The 21034-nt window shown below is 39.9% G+C and overlaps 1 protein-coding gene across 2 annotated transcripts in view; it reads left to right on the top strand.

The window, feature by feature from the left end:
• Window positions 1–20568, top strand: part of ARHGAP1 (Rho GTPase activating protein 1) — a 34457-nt gene extending 13889 nt beyond the window's left edge. For both annotated transcript variants that reach the window (XM_063438368.1, XM_063438367.1), the window contains exons 2-13: window positions 554–700; window positions 1533–1628; window positions 8316–8403; window positions 9095–9226; window positions 11504–11590; window positions 13526–13624; window positions 13778–13885; window positions 13975–14051; window positions 16902–16979; window positions 17866–17994; window positions 18652–18755; window positions 18837–20568. In XM_063438368.1, coding sequence (XP_063294438.1) covers window positions 562–700; window positions 1533–1628; window positions 8316–8403; window positions 9095–9226; window positions 11504–11590; window positions 13526–13624; window positions 13778–13885; window positions 13975–14051; window positions 16902–16979; window positions 17866–17994; window positions 18652–18755; window positions 18837–19016 — 1317 coding nt within the window. In that variant the 5' untranslated portion in view covers window positions 554–561 and the 3' untranslated portion in view covers window positions 19017–20568. The remainder of the gene's footprint in view (window positions 1–553; window positions 701–1532; window positions 1629–8315; window positions 8404–9094; window positions 9227–11503; window positions 11591–13525; window positions 13625–13777; window positions 13886–13974; window positions 14052–16901; window positions 16980–17865; window positions 17995–18651; window positions 18756–18836) is intronic.
• The last annotated feature ends 466 nt before the right edge of the window (window positions 20569–21034 follow it).

The raw sequence follows: 21034 nt of genomic DNA, 5'->3' as shown, positions 1-21034 counted from the left end.
ATGTGCACAGGTGAGGTGTTACAAGCAGCAGGCGGACTATTTACAAGCAGGGAGAGTAGATGGCACCCAGAAACAGGGTCATGACAGATTCTCCAGATTCCATTGTGTGGGTGGCAGTCGTCGTTGCAGTAGATGTACATTTATTTGGTAAAAATAAGACGACCTGTCACTACATTACATCATATTCCATATCCGCAGACCTGTAATACGAGATCAACACTAGATTAACTTTTAAAGCATAATTGTGTTTAATGTATTGTATAATAAAGTCACAGAATGGGCCATTGAGCTCATATTGTGTAATATATGTAATTTGTATCATTGTCTTAAGAATGTTTTTTTAAAAAGTATTTATTTACCGATACAGTCTTACAGTCTCCTTTCTGATTTTTCTTCTCTCTCTCTCTCCCCCCCTCTCCATTTTTTTTTGGGGGGGAGGGGGTTGTGTTGTGCCTTGGTATGTTGTGGCTTTTTAACATTGTTTGTGAGCTTAGTTTCCCATTCTGTCTGATGCCTCGTAAAGTATTTTAATGACACATTTCTCTTCTCACAGGGAGTAGAATGGCTTCAGATCCCCTGTCAGATCTTCATGATGATTTGGAGAAAGATGAAACCAGTCAGTCCCTAGACCAACTGAAACTGGCTTCACTCGATGACAAGAACTGGCCCTCAGATGATGTACAGGACTTCCCCAAGTCAGGTAATGACCAACACTATATGTCAAGTATTGCAGAAGCAGTGATAACTGATGTACGAGTTTGTAGGGTGCCAATGCTCCTTGGAGCAGGTTCTATGATGAATACACTGCGGCTTGGCAGTGGCACCCTACAGCCAAAGACTCGTTGGGCTCCCTAGGAATTGTAGTTCTACAGCAAGGGTAGGCACACTCCAGATGTTAAGTGCTACATCTACCTTGATGCTTTATGGGAGATGCAGTCCACAATATATTGATGTGCTGAAGCTTGCCTACACCTGTTCTACAGTGTGGTGAGGGCAGAGTACTCATCCGAGTAAATATAAGGAGTGTAAGAAATGCAGAAAATACCTCCCTGGCATTATAGATTGGCTGACTGTGTTTCTTTTCACAGGTAAGATTTTAACACAATGGGAATCATGGCTGTTGTAGAAGTGTATCCAAAGGGACCAGGGAGTGGCTTTTCACGGGACTGTGTCAGTGTCCAAACAGCTCAGGGTTTTAATTCTCTAAGCCAAGACCTGTATGTATCCACTCAAGAAAACCCCGTTGGCTACCAGTCATTTACCTGGGAACAAGGCTACAGTTCCCCATTCACTGCACTGGCATTGAGACGTTTCACCTGTTTACACATAAGGCATTGACTGTTACTTTTAAACTTAAAATTTCCAAGCCCAGCTGTCAATTTTCTGCTATTCGTGGTTCAGTAAATAGGCTCCAGTGACACCGAGTTAGAGCCTCCATGCACTTGCAGCCACATGATTTGAGAAAGTTTCACTTATCTGCAATCAACCTTCACTGTTTCTTGTTTAAATGACATGTTTCTGTTTTTATTTAGCTGAAGACTCCAAGCCATCTCCTGATCCTATCACACACCTGCGATGGGACGACCCATATTACGATATTGCACGACATCAGATTGTAGAGGTGGCAGGTACGTTCCCCAGCATGCAGCTATCTCTCACTTCTTTTCTCCCCCTTTCCCTCTCTAGATTGCATACGTTTTTCTTCTAGCCTATTGCACTTTCTGAAAATATCCACGAATGTTGGGTCGAAACAGATATTTTCAGAGACCAGTGAAAGTGTATTTCGATCTAAAGTAGGAAGTTAAACTAACTCCACACACGAAACCTCATTCCCCATGGCGCTGGGAGTGGTTGAGATTGAGCTTGGCAGGAATCCTAGGTAAAGGAAATATAATGTTATCAGAGGATGTGCAATCTGCTCCGTTTAACCACGTAACGCCCAATCGTGGTCCGTGTCATCATAGCAATCTGTTCTTTAGGGGACCTGGTTCAAAATTGTATGATCCACTCAATAAATTAATATAAATACGAAAAAAAAAAAAATACCGGCACTCTAGGCTTTCCAAGGATTTTTTCTTTATTGATTGTTTATCCAGGTCAACGTTTCAGCTCCCGATCGGAGCTTTCCTGTCTGTCCTAATGAAAGCTCTGATTGGGAGCTGGATTAACAATCAATAAAGTGGAAAGCCTAGAGTGCCGGTATTTTTTTTTCGTTTTTATACTATTTTTTTCTGACTTGGCACAGAGTTCTTGATTTGCCACTCAATAAATTGGCATAGGACTTTACAGAGCTGCCAGAGCTGTAGAAGTGGAACATTCCATTTCAACATAGTGTTTACAGAGGTAGGATTGTGATGACGGCATTTGGTCCTTAAGCGACTTTATAAAATTCTTTAAGCACCATTATACCTTTTTCATTTTTGCATAGGGCATGGTGTAAGGACACCTGTATCTTCACATTTTATATTATTCAATACTGCTTCAGTGATACAGCTATATGCACCCACACACTGTAACATCAGGAGAGAAACATTCTTCATGACCCATGTGAGCTGTAGTATGTTAATGTGAGTGCCATAATACAGATTAACATATACAAAGATTTCACCAATTCATTGGCACTTTTTTTTTTCTTTTTTCAGACCATACCCGCCTATTAATAGTTTCGAATATTTAATCATTTATGGCTTGGTATATTAGTCATCATAAATATTTGCTGGCTCATCCCTAACTCCACTATCTTATTCATTTCTTAAAACTACCTTACTTTATTAAACTTTATAACCTCTTTTATTCCCTTTTCTATTAGTATTTCTTGAGGGGTGTCAACCTTACTAAAGATAAAAAGCGTGAGGAGGGGAAACCCAACAAATCTTCAAATACAAAAAGAAAAACCAAATTACCACATTCATACCATCATTCACACCATGTCCTCCAGCTATGTCAGTCATCTTTATTGTTTTTTTTGCTTATGTGGGGAATAATGTCTGTTTCGTTCTTATCACTCTAGGGCTTATTAATTATCTATTATCAATTCCCGCTCTTGTTGCTCTAATTTCTTTAGCCAATTTACCCATTTATCATACTCCTTACTCCTGTGTCTTTTTCCAATTCCTGGCAATAATAATCATTGCCGCTACCAGACCGTGTGTTGTCAGTACTTGTTTCATTTTGGGCACTTTTCTATTAAGTGCCCGTAGACACTTCTCTATAGGGAAACACAATTTTGCCCCGTTCAAGTCTTTAGTACAAATGTAACGAACTGATTTTATATTCTCATTATTTTAACTTCCCACGATTATAAGTCATTCAAACATGTAATTAAAATAAAAAATAGTAGCAGATGGCTCATAATAGCCGATCCTGATTTAAAGCGTCAATCCTTTTTCCTTGTCCTGTTTCCATCCTGTCATTTGTTCATGTGACAATCTAGTTTGTTTTGAGTTTGAACAGCAATCAGTCAGGGATTGGTTACCAACAGACTCATCTGTCAGGCTGTTACATGTATCTTGTGTCCCAAAGAAGGATTCCAAAAGCCTCAAATGCCACTGATATTAAAGAGGTGCACTGGGCATGTCCCAAACACGTGTCTTTGTTCCTACTTGTTTACAACTTGTTTCCTCTTGTTACTGTGCTAAATTCCTGCCTTGTTTTGTATGCTGGCAAATGTAGTGCTTCCTTCCATATACTAGAGTAATGTGAACGTATCCTGGTATGGATCAAAAGGGTACGCCATGCTATGAGTAGGTTAGGTTACCGTAGTTAGTTTACAGTCACTCATACGGTTTTATTTTATGTTAATACATTTATTTATTTTTTTAGGAGGAAAAAAAACAAATCTTAAAAATGTAGTTTGCTCGATAAGCCCACTCTCTCTGCTGCTTGCTCCCAATCTGTACTTTTTCAATTTTTTACAAAAATACTGCTATAAATGATGACTATAAATGACTTGGGTTTCTGGGAGCTTTGTAGTGCAGTAGAAAGACAAGTGTGCATGACTGGCTGAGTGACTTCCTGGTTTCTTGTGAACTTATTGCAGAAGCCTAGGGTATTAGAGAAATCAATATGTATCTTTTTTATTTTATTCTAGTATTTTATTATTATTATTATATTTTTGTATTTATTGTTTACGCATGCGCTTTAACACACAATCTATAAAGAATGTTGGCCCCTAGCCTCGCGTATCTCTTTAATTCAGACCTGGGATATAAACACATGGCATAGTGCTCCTTGTGGGTTTTTTTCCCTCTGATTATGGGTAGCATTCCCTCTTGGGATCTAACATTTGCTGTAACCTGCTTAAAGGTCTTCCAGGACGGCTCTTTGGAATTCCTTTCCGTTGTCTACACACGGAGTTATCACTTACTGTTTCCTTCCCCTGATAAAAGGGGCATCGATTCTTGGCCCTCCAGTTATTGCTGGTTTCCAGTCTTGATATTTACATTTTTTTTTACTTTGGTTTGAAAACGCCAAATAAGACATTTCTGACGTGCTTTCTTGGATTTGACATATTTATTCTGCTCAATCTCTTGGCTCATTAAATGTCGGCGGGCAGATCACGTAGCAGAGCATCTCTCTGGCAACGTTTTCCAAATATTGACTTTCTGAGAAAAGCTCTGCCGCTGATGTCAAGTAAATTGCTTTGTTTTAGTTGGAAATTTTTGATTCATTTAACCCTTTTCGGGATTAGTGACCTGCTATGTGCATCATTTAATGAGAGTTGGCATATCGCCATGAGCGAGTTAATTACCTGATATAAACGATGATTCGGTCGGTCGATCTATCTAGATAGAAGATCGGGAAGCTCGTTGTTTAAGAGTATCTTCCCAGCAGTGAGAGGTTTTTGGAAATATCGCAAAGAAATGGGAATATCTTGGCTTCTGCCTGTCACTTTAGATCAACAGTATTAAAAGATGGATTTTTAAAGGTTAAACTTGATGGACCGTAGTCATTTTTCAACCAAGATTACTGTGTAACTTGGCTGCGTATCAATCCACATTGCAGCTGCAAGTTTACATTATTCACATCTATTATAGACTGCTTCTGTAGACTCTCTATTCATGGAAGTACAATCCCCATGCTTCTTAGCTGGCCACTGGTTTAATTGTTTACAACGACCTCTCAGAACCCCCACCAAAACACTAAGTCAGAACACGTCTTGACCTTTGTCCTAGAAACATATTTTAAAATTGCTAAGTGTGTCTGGACATTAAACGTTTAGTATTCATATACATCAGAGCTAAAAAAAATCTATTTATTTAGCCGAGTGTTGCTTTGGCATTGACCGGTACTTTCTCAAACCCTTGTCTGTAACCCATCTGTATAGTCTGGTGCCTTTTTCACCAACTAGCAGCTTTAGGTTTGTGCTTAGGTAGACGTACAAACATTCGCTGGAAGGATTCATCCGAAAAACATTTGTGTACCCAGACTAAAGGATCCTGCCGCCTTTCACTAGCGGTTATTAATATCTGTGGCCTTTCATGCTCTCAGGGGACTGATGATAAAGTCATTTCTCACAACCTCAGACTGCTGTGAGCCTGCAGATTGGACGTTCGTCTTCCCTAAAAGGAAAGAAAGTTTGACAGCCGTTTTTAAAAGCCTGCCGATGAATACACAGCATGTCCTTCAACATCACACAGTGCCGCACTTAAGTGCCGGAATTTATTTCAACATATGCTGAATTATTTCCTTAATTTCACCAGTGTTGCTTGTGTTACACGCTACATCTATATCGTGATCTTTTACAGGAAACGCATCAGTCGACTACAGCACTAGAGCCACTTTGTGACTATTGAAGCTTTTTGGCATAGGCTGTATATATGTCATTTTTTTATCATTCTATGTTTGTTGTATTTATTCCATTCCTCTTTCGGGGAAGTAGCACCAATAAAGATCATTCCTATAGATTAGATCTCAAACTGCTGAGATGAGAATATACCTCCCACAAACTGTGCGTGACCCATGTGAACATTTTTGTGGGTTTTTGAGTCAGGCAGTAAACTAAAAGTCAGACACTTCTGCTGAAGGCTATTTCTTCACTTCCACTCTGTGTTGTTGTGTCATCGCCAGCTGTGTTTGTATGTAGTGTCCGCCTAGTATTTAAATTTCCTAATCTGCACAGTCCCCTGTGTGCTCTGTTTCGTGGATTGGCTTGCTTTATATAGTGCCAGCATATTCCCTATCGGTTTACAATTACACATTAGGCGTATGTCACCGTAATCAACAGACAAAATAATGTTGATGGATATGAGAGGTTAAAGGGCTGCTCCAAGCATCATGTAGTGGTTATAATGTGAGGAGTATCCTGATCCCGTTTTCCGTTAATGGGGCAAACCACTGCAAAAAATTTCACTAATGAAAATACTAATATTGACAGAATATACAGTGCAGTGATTCTTAACCCTTGGGTTTGTGACTCAGAATTGGGCCCCCTACCATTTCAGTGGGTTCCCTAATGGTGGAAACTGTTGATCAGGTCACCGCTGATATAGTTTATGTGCTATATAAAACCACATGCAATATTTTGATCGGTTGAGACATCGGAACATGCCAGGAAACAATTTTTTTTTTTGTTCCTAATTTGTTGTCTGCAAGTAATATATTCCTGATAACTAGCATCGTCTTTACTGATGGTTTCTGGATAAGTTTCCCTTTTCTCGAGTGTTTTGTATTTAAAGTGGTGTTACACCTGCAGTCTCTCATACTCTGGTTTTACAATTACTGCACAAACCACACGGTGTCCATCAGAGGCTAACGATATTAAATACAATATAGGATTTTGCTGGAAGCCTTTCATGTGGATCTTTCTATGGCTTTTATTTTGATCTGTGTCTAGAATTGCCAGATCCTCAATGTGTTTTCTTGAACACACGTTAATTCAGAATGCTGTCTGCAGTACACAAAAAAGTGCTGCCCTGTAGTGTGTAAAAATGAGATACAAGAGGAAAACCATAATTTCAAAAGTCTAACTACCTAATTTGAGACTTCCTTCTTGATTAATTAAAGAGAAACTCCACTACCCAAATAAATAAAAATGACTGTTAAGTAGATGTACCTCCAATAAAAGCATGCATGCATTTAATTATACATTTTTTTTCCATTACGGTGTGTGTGTGTGTGTGTGTGTGTGTGTGTGTGTATATAAAAACAGCTTCTATTGTCTGCAGCCTTTTCAAGCCCTCCCCTTCTAACCCCGCCCAGACTTTCTGTGGATGTCCAATCACTGACCTCCCAGGTGCTTTGGGCAATTACTGCCTCTTGAGTTTACTTCACCGAACCAAACAAAACAGGAAATAACAGGACCGGTTGTCTCACAGCCAGGGGGTGTAACAAGGTTCATTTATAAATATGCAAATTTCTATTAAATCTGCACTTTTTGCAAAATGAAAAAAGAACACACACTCTTCACACATAAAGCATTTCAGCAATATAAAGCGGTTTATGGATCTTGAGTAATTGCCTTCCAGATGTTACTGGGCAGCAGTATTTATGTAATGCATAAAAAGAGTGCACAATAAAAGTTTTCAAGGTAAATCTGTGTGTAAAAATAAATTGTAATCCTTTAAACCCCAAAACGCAGATAATGAAACAGTGCTATATTGTAAGCTCACGTGACCTTATGTTATGTTCATTATTAAAAGGAAACCCTATTGGGATATACCATTGTTCATTCTTATTATGTGGTTTTCTTTTCTGATTGTCCAATGTATGTTCCCGTGGTACTGCTTTACCTCTGTGAGGGATTTTCCGAAGATCGTGCAGGTAAAGCAGCCCCAATGGAACATTTATTGGAATCCAAGTAAAGATTAATAGATAATAATTAGATTATAAACATTTCGATTGGTTTATTTAACTGGTCTGTAGTATTTTTCTTTCTGTTTTTAGGTTTAAAGAATCAATTTTGTTGCGTAATTAATGTGTTGAGCACCGTTTCGTAAATAAATAACACATTTTTCTTTATTGCACTTTTAGATTTTAAATTGTTTATTGGATTACACTTTATTTTTAGACACATATTTACTTTAATATATTTTATTGCGCACTATTTTGATGCATTGTTATAACCTTTTGTAGTTGCACACGTTGCTTTGGTTGCTAGATATTCTCAAAGGATTTATTTCGCAGTTTATATAATGTGCCCTTAGCGCTATACACACATATTTTAGCAGTTCCCATGTGCCACCTTATTTGCACGTAGAAGTGAGGTTGATGTGTCCGGAAAAACATGATAGAATTGTCAGCATATCCTCGATCACATGCTTCCTTCCAAACTGCATGATGATGTGTGATACATGTCTCTTGTCTTCTATCCACAGGCGATGACAAATATGGTCGTAAAATTGTGGTATTCAGTGCCTGTCGACTGCCTCCTTGTCATGAACTTGATCACATAAAGCTGTTGGAGTAAGTAGCCCCCTCTCACAATAAAATCCACTCACTACTCTACTCTACAAATTGAACTTCACTTTTCCATAGACGGCAGTAGATGACAAGCAGTGATAAAATGTATCCTGAAATAGAATCCAAGTAATTTGGGGATATATTAACAAGGATATTACAATTTTTATGAACATTTGTTAATTCTCCCCAGCTCTAGGTTCATTAGCAGACCTGATTTTCCTGTTTTTATAGTGTAATTTATACACTGACACAGACTTGTTTAACATTCTTTGTTCTAAAGTGTACTTCTGTTTATATAAAACCGTTAAACATAGAAAACGTAGGCTATGGATTATTTCCTGAACACACTCAACACGTTGAAGTTCACTTTGTTTTATAAGAAACAAAGCAAAATAACTGAGCCTGGCACAATATAACTCCAGATCCGCTACATAATAGAGGCATAATGTAAATGGGAATTGTCATATTTCAGGGATTGCCTATACAATTGTGGTGTGGGATTTAGTAACCAAGTTATAAATGCAGAGTGGAGTTTATTCATCGATCTGTGAATTGTGGGGTGGGATTTAACCCCAAAATTCCCACATTTCCCGGTGTAGTGAATGAAGCACAAAGTACCTGCTTTTCACCCATTCTGTGCTTTCTCTTTATTCAGTGGGGATTTGAAATGCTTTGTGGTTATTTGTCCCTGTAGGTACCTCAAGCACACGCTGGATCAGTATGTGGAGAGCGATTACACACTGGTTTACCTACACCATGGCTTAACAAGTGAAAACAAGCCTTCGCTGGGGTGGCTGAGAGATGCCTACCGGGAGTTTGATCGCAAGTAAGTCTCACTGCATGGTCTAACAGCCAGTGCATGCCGTCTGCTGACACCGCAGAGCTACTGGATGATCTAGGGTTGGGCTAAGACAGGGAGGGAGACATCTGGATAGGAAAGAAGGGCAGAGAGACAGACAGACGAAGCCTGGAGTGAGAGGGTAGAAACCCGGGGAGAGGGAAAGAGAAGCATGAGTTTTTAGGCGGACATAAATGGAGGATGTTGAGATGAGTGAGAGAGACTTAAAATGAGACACAGGGAGGTGCAGTCATTAAAGGTCATATGAGATACAAACAAGAGGGGGCTGTGCGGATAAATACGTAAATGTAGCTCACGGAGAGCTAGAGCTTTAACATCTATCTCGTGCAAAATCCTTTTTCAGTGCCGAAATATAAATGTTGCATTTGTCTAGAAGGGTAATAATTTTTATCCCATCAGTTACACAAAAAGAATGTTCCATAATAGTTTGATAAACTGCACTAGCAAAGGAGTCATCTATCTCTGTAACCTGTGCCAAAAACTGTACATTGGACAAACAAAAAGAACGTCGGACCAGAGTTCTGAAACATATTAAGAGTATTGACTCATCGAAGGCCGGACAGACCGCTGTCTCCAGACATTTTAGAACTTGCATCAGAGGAGATGATGTATTTTTTTGTAAACTGAACCCTAGGGGAGGAGATTTGGGAAAGATTCTTACAAAAACACGTTATTGGATCTTCTTGATTAAAACAAGATCCCCTGATTTTATTAACCTTAGAGTACTATCTCTAAGATTAATATTTTATCATGTCTGGTTTTTGTCACATTTTGAGAGAATTAATTGATATATTTTATCCCCAGTAAACTTAAAGCTGAACTGTCGTCCACCCCTTAAAAAATGAGTATTTCATTCTCAAAGATTGAATCTTTTATTAAAATTCCAATCCAGTCAAGAGACATACAGAGACAAAGTATGGACCACTTTGTCTCTGTATTTCTCCTCCGCCGGACTTTTCTTGACACAAGGCGGATCCTAAGTAAATTGTCTGTGTCTATAGAGGATCTCCCATAGATATAGGGATTCCCCATAGACATCAGTTCTCTACTCTTGCGCATGCTCGAGAGTACAGGATTGACATCAGTGCAAAGGAGGACCACACTGGACCAAGATGGAGGCGCCCATGAGGGACAAATTCAGGTAAGTAAACTCACTATTACCTGCCCCCCTCGGCCACCGGACCCCGAGCAGCGATGTCACCTTCGGGGGAGTTTGTGAATTCTGCAAAGTCCCCAAACTGTGACATTGCCACTTGTTTTAATTACTTAGGGATAATGTATTTGCTTTTTATGACGGTTAATTTTAAAGTTGTTTTGGTGCCTGTAGTGTCCCTTTAATGTTTGGCTTTATATAGTAAAGTTGTTACTCAAACTGGGTCCCTAGACAGAGCAGAGTTCAGCACTCAACATACTCTTGTATATTCACAGTAATTGCTTGATCTGCATCTAATCTGCAGAAAATAAATACCTTTTGTACTTGCAATTCTGCATTGAATTCACTAATCTGTAAATAAACTCCTCAGTATTTATCTGATAAAGATCACTGCAGGAGAGCAATTTGAATCAATGTAGCTCCTTTATTGTAGCCAGTAAGACCCAGGTTGTGAGAATTCGTGGTTACAAGACCTTCACAACATGTGTTTGCTGGAAAAGACTTCCATGATTGTTAAAGGTATAGTACATGCACCCACACGTTGGAGGGGAAAGGTATTGGCTACGATGAAGTAAGTTATGCTGGGTGTTTTTTTTTGTGTGTTTTTTTTAATACTTTTTCCACCGTCCGAGTCTTCAGTGTGAAAGGATAATGGAGTATGGGGCCTCTGGCGGAGGGGGCAGGGTTAAAACGGAATTTGTAGGGTTTATTTAAAAAGCTGTTTTTCTTTTCTAACTATGACCTCAATTTAATTCATTTGAATCGGCATCAGAAATGATTCCAATCTGTTAGAAAAAAACCTTTTCACAATTATTTACAGAATTCACCATTAAAGTCTATGGGTATTTTTGTAGATACATCATTTGAAAATATTTTTTTTTCATGCAGGCTCTGTCAATCATAGCCAGGGGAGGTGTGGCTAGGGCTGCATAAACAGAAACAAAGTGATTTAACTCCTAAATGACAGTGAATTGAGCAGTGACATTGCAGGGGAATGATCTATACACTAAAACTGCTTTATTTAGCTAAAGTAATTTAGGTGACTCTAGTGTTCCTTTAACTAACCTTCTATTCTTTTCCTGTTTACTCAGGTACAAGAAAAATATCAAAGCTCTGTACATAGTCCACCCTACCATGTTCATCAAAACATTGCTGATCCTGTTTAAACCTATTATCAGGTACAAACCATGAATATATCCGTTACGTTTAATGTGAGATTGTTGCAGAAGGTAACTCTACAGCTCCATTCATGCCTTCCCAAATCACTGCCAACCGTTGCTTAGTAATCGAGGTGAAATAGGATCAAACTACATAAAAGGCAAAAAATAGATGTTGTAGAACTACAGCTACCGTAATGCTTTGTCAGCCTTTAGAATGTCAAAGCATCATGAAAGTTGCAGTTCTAGAATATCTGGGCATCTACCGTTTGCCCACTCCTAGCTGCCTGTTTGCCAACCATGGGCTCATGGTGCTCTAAGCGTCATACACTTTGCAGTTATGCCAGTTACGGATAGTTCTGAGGCTGACTCGTTAACAAGGGAATTGGATTCCTGAAGTGTTATTGGTTTAATGGTTGAGGATGAATGCCATCACAGTAATCACGTGCTTTAAAATCCAGTCTCGGTGTAGAACATCCTTTTCATGTACAACTTTACAGCAGGGCTGACCAAATTCCAGACCTCCAGTTCCTCATCAAACTACAAATCCCAAGAACAATAACCGACCATTTGCTGTTTTTTTTTTGTTGTTGGAATAGATTATGGGAGTTTTGGCTGAACATCTGGTAATTGAATACCTCTACTTTATCGAGTGGATAATGCTAAGTTAGCAGTACATCCCATGCTGACACAGGTTTTATAAGGACATGAGTGTGATGACCTCATGGAATGTCTAGACATGCAGGGGTTAGTCATTAATTAACCACATTGTGCATTGTGTTTTAAGTCCCTTTCCAAAACTAAATAAAAATTATGGAAAGTAAAAATTTGACAGAAAATGGGGGGTGAACGTAACATAAACAGATGTATGGCATTTAAAAATTCAAGCCATAAATTAACTAATTTTGGTGCCAGACTCAAAACTGTTTGTAAAAGGGTCACACAGAGCACAACATATTCTCTGGTTATTGCATAGTTTATGGTGCCTAGAATGCCCCTATGCCACTACTCAAGGGAGCTTATAACTGCTATTCCTGCAGCGATAGGCCTGAGGAATTTTACTTCCTCTTTTACCATTAAAGAGCGTACTAGTATTTCTCTTGCTAATCACTTTTTGGACCTCCTCCCTCCTGTTTTGGAGAGCACCCAAGTTACAGCTGCTTAGTTGCAATGTGGGCAGCTCAGAAGATTCCTGAACATGTTCCTTTTCACATAACTTAGAACCGGGCTGTGAATATGCTCGTGGCCGACGTGGTATCTGCTTATTCAGGAGTCCCACTCAGTCCTGAGTAATGAGTGGAACTGCTACCAAGGGACTGAACTGCTGGGCAGGCTGTTTACAGAACATGGGGGTGTGGGGGGAATCAGACCAGGATTAGTGGCTCTTAATTGGTGGAGCCTCTTTCTGGTTTAGAACATTTTGATTGCTGCTCTATCTTGCCTTGGCAAATGTATCTTTATAAAGGTGGCCATTGTTTGTATTCTATTGATTAATAGCATGAATAACTGGGGTCATTACTTATTTGTATCCCCAGTTTAAATTCTCTGGACTCAAGTAAACGTACATTTATTTGGAAGAATTGTCATGTAAGGCAATCACTGAGTAACTTCCAGTAAAGAGGTGAGATACATTTCTCTGTTAGTAAGATAGAGATTTGCGGAGATCGTAGAGTCCCTGCCTAACGCTTGTAATATCTCTAAAATCATGGCACTGCCTTTTTGGAGTTACTTTTCCAAACATAATAAACACCATGATTTTTTTGAACAAACATTTGAAAGGTGACGAGGATGTGTAGATGACAGTTTCACTTTAGGTATCGGGGGGGTAAAAAAGTCCCCTTTTAACAAATCTACTCAAACAAACATTGTGTTTCCGAGATGGACATGTTCCTTGTCTCTTCTCGCTCGGAGTAAACTCCTATTTTTAACATTTTATTTATTTATTTTTTTCCACAGCTTCAAGTTTGGCCGAAAGATTTTCTACGCAAATTATCTGAGTGACCTAGAAGAGCATATGAAGCTGGAGCAGCTGGGAATCCCTAAGCAAATACTCAAGTAATAATTCTGGAAAAATTCCGGGGCACAAATTCTTAAGTAATGGCACAGTGTTTCTGAAATGATGGTGATTAAAACATAGCAGCCACGTAATTAGAGACCAGTGTTTGTTATTTCACATCTCACAGTGTGTATCCCCCTCTACCTCTCCAGATATGATGAGACCATCCGCGCTAACTTGAAAACGCCGACACCCGTGGTAAAGACTACCCCACCGCGTCCTCCATTACCAAACCAGCAGTTTGGGGTCTCTCTGCAGCAGTGAGTACCTGGTGGATAGCTGTAGCAAATCTTCCTTGCCTCTTTATCCTAGCTTTTAATTACCTTCCTCCTTCATTCTCGCCCCACAGCTTAAAAGATAAGCGCTCTGATAACGAGAAGATACCGCAGGTTATTCAGGAAACCATATCTTACCTGCTGGTAAACGGTGAGTTACAGGTACCCGATTTAACCCTGTGGGGTTACTTACTAAGTGCCATAATTAGGGATGCACCGAAATTAAAAAACTGGTCCGAAACCGAAAATTTAGGATGCCCTTGGCCGAAAACCAAAACCAAAAATGACTTTTCTCCCCTAAATGATTTGTGTAGGTTATGTAGTGTGTGTATGGAATATAGTGAGATGTGGGAAAGGGATGTAGTGTGTAGGTTATGGTGGCAGAGTGAGAGGGTGGCAGTGAGGGAGGGGGTGACTGGTGGCAGAGTGAAGGTGTGACATAGTAAGGGAGGGGTTGCCTAGTGGCAGAGTGTGGGAGGGAGAGGGCGACTGGTGACAGAGTGAGGGGGCGACTGGTGACCGAGTGAGGCGGCGACTAGTAAATGATGGAGGGGGGTGACTGGTGACTGATGGAGGGGGGTGACTGGTGACTGATGGAGGGGGGTGACTGGTGACTGATGGAGGGGGGTGACTGGTAACTGGTGACATTGAGGGTGGTGGCGACTGGTGGCAGGGAGGGGGTGACTGATGGAGTGGGTGACTGGTGACAGTGACTGATGGAGGGGTTGACTGGTGACAGTGACTGAGGGAGATGATGACCGTGGATGTTAGAAATACCTTCTTTCTTTTTCTGGTAGTCCTGGGTCCTCCTCTCCAATCTGCAGCTTCGCCGGGTGTGAGCTGCAGACTGTGCTGTATCTCGCGATATTCAGAAGACCGAGCATTGCTATGGTAACCCGCGTCAATGCTCTGATTGGCGCGAGATACAGCACAGTCTGAAGCTCACACCGGGCGGAGTGTGACCCATTTTCAGCCGAAATTTCGGTGCAATCATAATGTAGTGAATTAAAAGGCAAATTGTAAAAAGAGTCATTGCTTGGTTATTTTACCCTGAATTTTATTTATATATATATATATATATATATATATATATATATATATATATATATATCCCTAATAACCACCCTAATTAGAGAATAAAATGTTGTCAAATATATAGCACAACGTATAGATTCGAAGTATGCTTAGCGCAAATAGTCTTTTTTTTTTATATACATTAAATAATTATGCAAAATAAATACTTAAACAAAAATACCTTCCAAGATATTGGTACTGAACATTTTAGATAAATTTACTATACATCGGGCATGCCCCTCCTTCACCAAGAAGAGGCTCCACCATTCGGGAGTCTCATTGTGGTCTGTGGGATGTGACCTTTTTTTTTGTTTTTTTGTTTTTTTTAAATGGTTTTCATGCTGCAATAGGCAAAGTTGTTGAATGCTCTTCCAAAAGATTGCAGCTGGCCTTATTCTACAAGAGGAAAGACATGCATCAGTCCAAGGTGTGTGTGTGCATGCAAGCACAGTGTGACCCGATGTATGATTGACTAAACCGGCAAAGAAAGTAGGAGCCTAGGACTCCTTGTTGCAGGTAAGTATCACAGTCACTCAGCCAGTATAGTGACCTGCATCTCTTTAGGTCCACTGGTTCAGTAAGATTAAGTTGGATCTGTGTTGGGAGTAAAAGCGTTCTTGTTAAGTGTAATTAGGCAATCCATTCTCACTCCCCTAAACTGACTTTAATTATTGTTTTGCTGCATCTGTTGGACTAGAAAATCCTAAATTGGAGTTTGGCGTGTCTCATCTTCATTTGGAACGTTTACTGTCCCAGAAATTCCCCATCACTGATGCCCATAAAAATGTGTCCAGCACTTCTCCAACTTCAAAACGTGTTCTCACTGGAGATCACATCACAAAAGAAATGCTTCCTCTTGCTCCTACATGGAAGCTGACTTTACCAATACTGATGCAGGTAGCTGCATGCTTATTCATGTGAGCAGCATGCATTCCTCAATGAAGTCGCTTAAGCATTTTTTCTACGCATATTTTTCCTTTGGTTTTAGTATAGACCTCATTGTTTTGCTGTTACATCTTATTTTTAAGGTTCAACAGTTGGAGAATAAATCCCGTTTTTTGTTTCTGATTTGTTTTTTTGCAATGCGAAGGATGTTTTGACCGCTTACATTATACTAAGAATATCAGAGATCAGGGCGATCATTTCCTCCAGCAGTCTGTTAGGACACCTCTGGCAACAGATGTTCATGGAGATATGAGTTTTAAACAAACAAAAAACATGACATTGTACCCAGAGCATATTGAAACCAGTTTTAAAACAAACAAAGGATTAATTTTGTTAGTTAAGAGAAGTTGGTAATACAGATCTGACATGTACCTTAATCAGCATTTATTACACATCACATATTTCTACAGTCAAATCAATCATGTAAAAAAATGTTAAGTGTATAATGCACTTCAAATAATATTCATGCAGGATAAGTGAAAACTGTTATAAATCAATCATGTGCTCAGTGTTTTTCTTTTTAAAGCCAAAAAGACTGAAATAGGAATTTTCACTAGTTGACATATTACACCTCAACTAACTTTACTTTACGCTCACATCCAATTAAGATATAAATATTTTGAGCTGCTTGATATTGCCCCAAACAAACAATTATTTTGTCTTTTGAAAATATTATTTGTAAAATTTAATATAAACAAAATTTTTGCTCTTATGTAAAAGCGTTTTTATTTTCTGAGAAACCCAACACAGCTTCTAGATACAGCCTGCCTTATTTGGGGATGTAATACAGAATAAATAATATTTTGGATTCTTTAGCAGTCTATAGAAATTGTCAGACAATGTTCTACAAGTGACCTGATCACCTGATTGCTCCCCTTTTAGAGCATTGTCCCAGAATCCCTTTTACAGAATACAGTGGTATCTGTTATAATAAAAAAGAGGTAACTTGCTTACACATGCACAATTCTTGCTCTTTCTACAGCTCTGAGCACCGAAGGGATATTTCGGAGGTCAGCAAGTACTCAAGTGGTACGAGAGGTGCAGCAGAAGTATAACATGGGTGAGTGAGTGTGCTAGTAACCTAGTGTTTCATGTGATATAACCATCAAGTCGCTGTAATAAGACTGGGCTCCTTAAAGGGACACTATAGTCTCCAGAACAACTACAGCTTATGGTATGTGTTCTGGTGAGTATACTCATTACCTTCAGGCTTTTTGCTGTAAACAATGTATTTTCAGAGAAAAGGGCAGTGTTTACATTAAAGCCTAGTGAAAAGCACTACAGACAATGGGGAAAGCATTGTGAGTGGCTCAGAGAATCACTTTTGATGATGTCAGCTAAGCAGGCAGATCAGTGGCAGAGCCAGCAGCAGCTGCAGGCTTGAATACAAATAAGATTTTACTAGATTTAGGGAGGGCAAGGGGTGCATAGGGGCTAGATGTTGTTTTTAGCACTACAGGGTCAGGAATACATGTTCCTGACCCTATAGTGTTCCTTTAAATATCACAACAATGTCTACATATTTAAATATGTTTGTATAATTGTCAGGGAGTTAAATGTCCAATACTACATTTTGTTTAGTTGGTTTTATTTAAAGCCATACTGTTGGAATTGTCATGAAATATCCCTAAAGACTTTGTTAAAATTTTAAATGGATCACAAGATAATGTAATGGCTACGTAGTCTCCTATAGAACTCGATTGAAACTGACACCGTTTAATATTCAGTGTAGACGGAATATAATGTTGGATGTTTATTTCGTCTTCAGTAATGCCGGTTTTCCTTGCAAGCATGTGATCCCATAATGTTTGATGGCAGTACCTTTTTATTCTAAATGCATAGGGATCTACAAAATGTCACTGTGATGTAGATGCACAACATGTGCTTGAAATGGTTTTGTCTGTTGGTTTTTCTTCCTTCAACTTTATTAATCATTGACTCACCAGGCGTTCAATTCAGTTTCCATGACTACGAGGATGTCCACCTTCCTGCTGTCATACTAAAGACTTTTCTTCGAGAACTGCCTGAACCACTGCTGACTTACAACCTATACAGCTACGTTGTTTCGTTCTCCAGTAAGTTTGTTTACCTTGCTCTGAAGGAAACGTGGTTCACTGTAAATAACAATATTGCAACCGTGTGATATAGGTAAAATCAAAAGGCAGATTGTTACAAACCTGAACATCAGTTGGCAGGCATGGACCATAACTTGTAGGAGCTGGTAGCCCTTGTTTGCATTGGAACCAGCGTGTGGAAGGCAGCCAATGCTTAAATGTCTTTTAAATTACATGTTCTACACCATTACTCAATTCTAAATATTTTACCTGAGTATGAAACTAGATGTCTAATGCATACCTTTTGCAAATGACATACCACATGTCTCTCATTCCCGTTAGCTAGGAAAATTAGCTAATTCCTTGCAAATGTTGCACGAAAATGGACACCAAAGAAGTACTCAACTTTAGCAAGGTTACTGTCAAAGTATTTTGTTTACCATTGACTTGGTGAGAGCACAAAGAGAGAAGAGAACCAAAAATCTTTACAACGTTTGAACCTACTGGGTCTTATTCGTAAGGAAAAGAGTAGATTCCCTGGTCAGACCTTGACATACTGTCAAATGCTTTATTGTTGCCTTTCTCGTTTATTGGAGAAGTGTTCTGGCCTGTGGTTGCTACACGTCAAGTCACATTATTTGTCTCACTGTTAATGGTTTATGTCTTTTCTGTCCTCAGGTATAGAACAGGAGAAGCGGGTGGAGTCAGCTCGTCAAATTCTGCAGACTTTGCCACCAGAGAACTTTGAGGTCCTGCAATTCCTCTCCGCGTTCCTTGTGCAGGTTCGTATGGTGATGTCGTGAGGAAGATTAATAGATTTGTACATGGGCTACAGAATTCTAACTTGTCGCCTCATTTTCTAGGTGTCTGCTCGCAGTGATGAAAATAAAATGACAAACACTAACTTGGCCGTGGTCTTTGGTCCAAACCTACTGTGGGCAAAAGATGTAGCCATGACTTTGAAAGCCATTAATCCCATCAACACTTTTACCAAGTTCCTACTGGACAATCAGAAGGAGCTGTTTGTGGATCCTCAGCCTTGAGCGGAGGCAATCCTGCTGGAACACAACACCACTGCCATACCGCCTTCGCACAGCCTCCTCTCCCACAGCACTGTCTTTTACCAATTCCCATGAGCGCATGTTGCATGTATCTCTATGACACGTTGGAGCTGGGATCTCCAAATTAGAAATAGCACAAAAACCCTTCCAATGTGTACCAGCTGTGTGTTTGTAACTGTTGTGTGTGGTTTGGTGACTGCTAATGCCTCTGGCAGGCTGTTGGCACTTTCATTTCCCCAGCGATGTTTGTGTAAGAGCAAGTTGTTGAGTTTGAGGTGGTGTGTTGTGGTGTGTGTGTTTTTGGAGAGCTGCTAATTCCAATGGTGTCTCCTCCCGTCCAGTGCTCACTTCCCTTTTTAATGTTTTTTACTTCTGCTCTCCATTGTATGATGTCATGCATATCTATATATCTGCTATATGAGCGTGCCAGCGTTCCCACTAAGAGGTAACAGGCCGGCAGATAACCAGATGTCCTTTTGTAAGTGCAGGGTTGCCGTGAACACTTTAGTTTTTCAGTGCCAACTGTTGTAATAGTTATAAAAAGTCTTCTGACCGTTTCTGAGTTAGCCTGTTCGCCCCAGAAGGTTTGTGTGTTTATATCTGCATATAGATTTATGTACAAGACCTATAATCCTGGCCATGCTTCTCTCTTTCTATTTACTGGTTTATCCTATATTGTGTACCACGGGACCCATTCGGTTACATCTGAAATATTCAAGGGGAGTCATTTCCATTCCAGATTTTGTATATCAGATGCACCAATAGCCAAAATATAGCTTTCCATCTGGTTTTCAACAGTGATGTCAGACTTTTGCTCGTCTCCCCTGCTATTTGTTGAACTAACATTTCCATAATACTATGACCGACATTGTCTGACCAAGAATCATGGGAACTGCAGTCCAAACAGAGCCTGGTGTGTCGCAGTACGGTATTTCCGACCTGCAACGTCCACGTCTGAAGACTTCACAGACCCAGACATTTTGTCTGACCAACGAAATTGTCCAGGGAGAACCTTTATTAGAATAGGAAGGAAATGTTATGACACCGACACTTTCAAAACCGTGTTGGACAGCAAAAATGTAAGCAAATCCATTGGTCCGATCTAAACAGCATGTTTTACCTGTAGCTTCAGCAGTTCTAAATATAGTTCTCAAGCATCATGAAAAGTCAACTATTTGGAGATTCCTTTATTATACAGTAATCAGGATTATCTCCAATTCATGAACCAGAGGTTTAGTAATTATTGTACCTGGTAATGATTCCTCACAATTTCCTATTCTTGAATGTTATAGTGTATATTCTTTTATACCGTTTTAACCATGATAACGACTGATAATTAACGGCGTTTTAGTCTGCAGAAATTCTTTTGGAGCAGTAACAAACCTTTTGCTCTCCAGCCTGCGTGTTGCTCTGCAATTAGCTAGCTGAGCATAATGGGACGTGTAGTTAAAAGACCACTGTAGTGCCAGGAAAGCATACTCGTTTTCCTGGCACTAGAGTGCCCTGAGGGTGCCCCCACCCTCAGGGACCCCCTCTCGCCGGGCTCTGGGATGAGGAAAGGGTTAAAATTTACCTTTATTCCAGCGCCGGGTGGGGAGCTCTCCTCTCCGCCTCCGATCCTCCCTTTCGGCTGAATGCGCATGCGCGGCAAGAGCTGCGCACGCATTCAGCCGGTCTCATAGGAAAGCATTTACAATGCTTTCCTATGGACGCTTGCGGGCTCTCACTGTGATTTTCACAGTGAGAATCACGCAAGCGCCTCTAGCGACTGTCATTGAGACAGCCACTAGAGGATTTGGAGGCTGGATTAACCCTCAGTATAAACATAGCAGTTTCTCTGAAACTGCTATGTTTATAAAAAAAAAAAAGGTTAATCCTAGAGGGACCTGGCACCCAGACCACTTCATTAAGCTGAAGTGGTCTGGGTGCTTAGAGTGGTCCTTTAAGAGTCTGAGAACAACATATCGGCTATGCATTGTTTTTGGAATTGATCTGGATGG

The sequence above is a fragment of the Pelobates fuscus genome, chromosome 12, assembly GCF_036172605.1.
Source record: "Pelobates fuscus isolate aPelFus1 chromosome 12, aPelFus1.pri, whole genome shotgun sequence".
In the NCBI taxonomy this organism is placed as follows: domain Eukaryota; kingdom Metazoa; phylum Chordata; class Amphibia; order Anura; family Pelobatidae; genus Pelobates; species Pelobates fuscus.
Note: the sequence above shows the minus strand (reverse complement) of the source record. Positions and strands in the feature narration are given on the sequence as shown.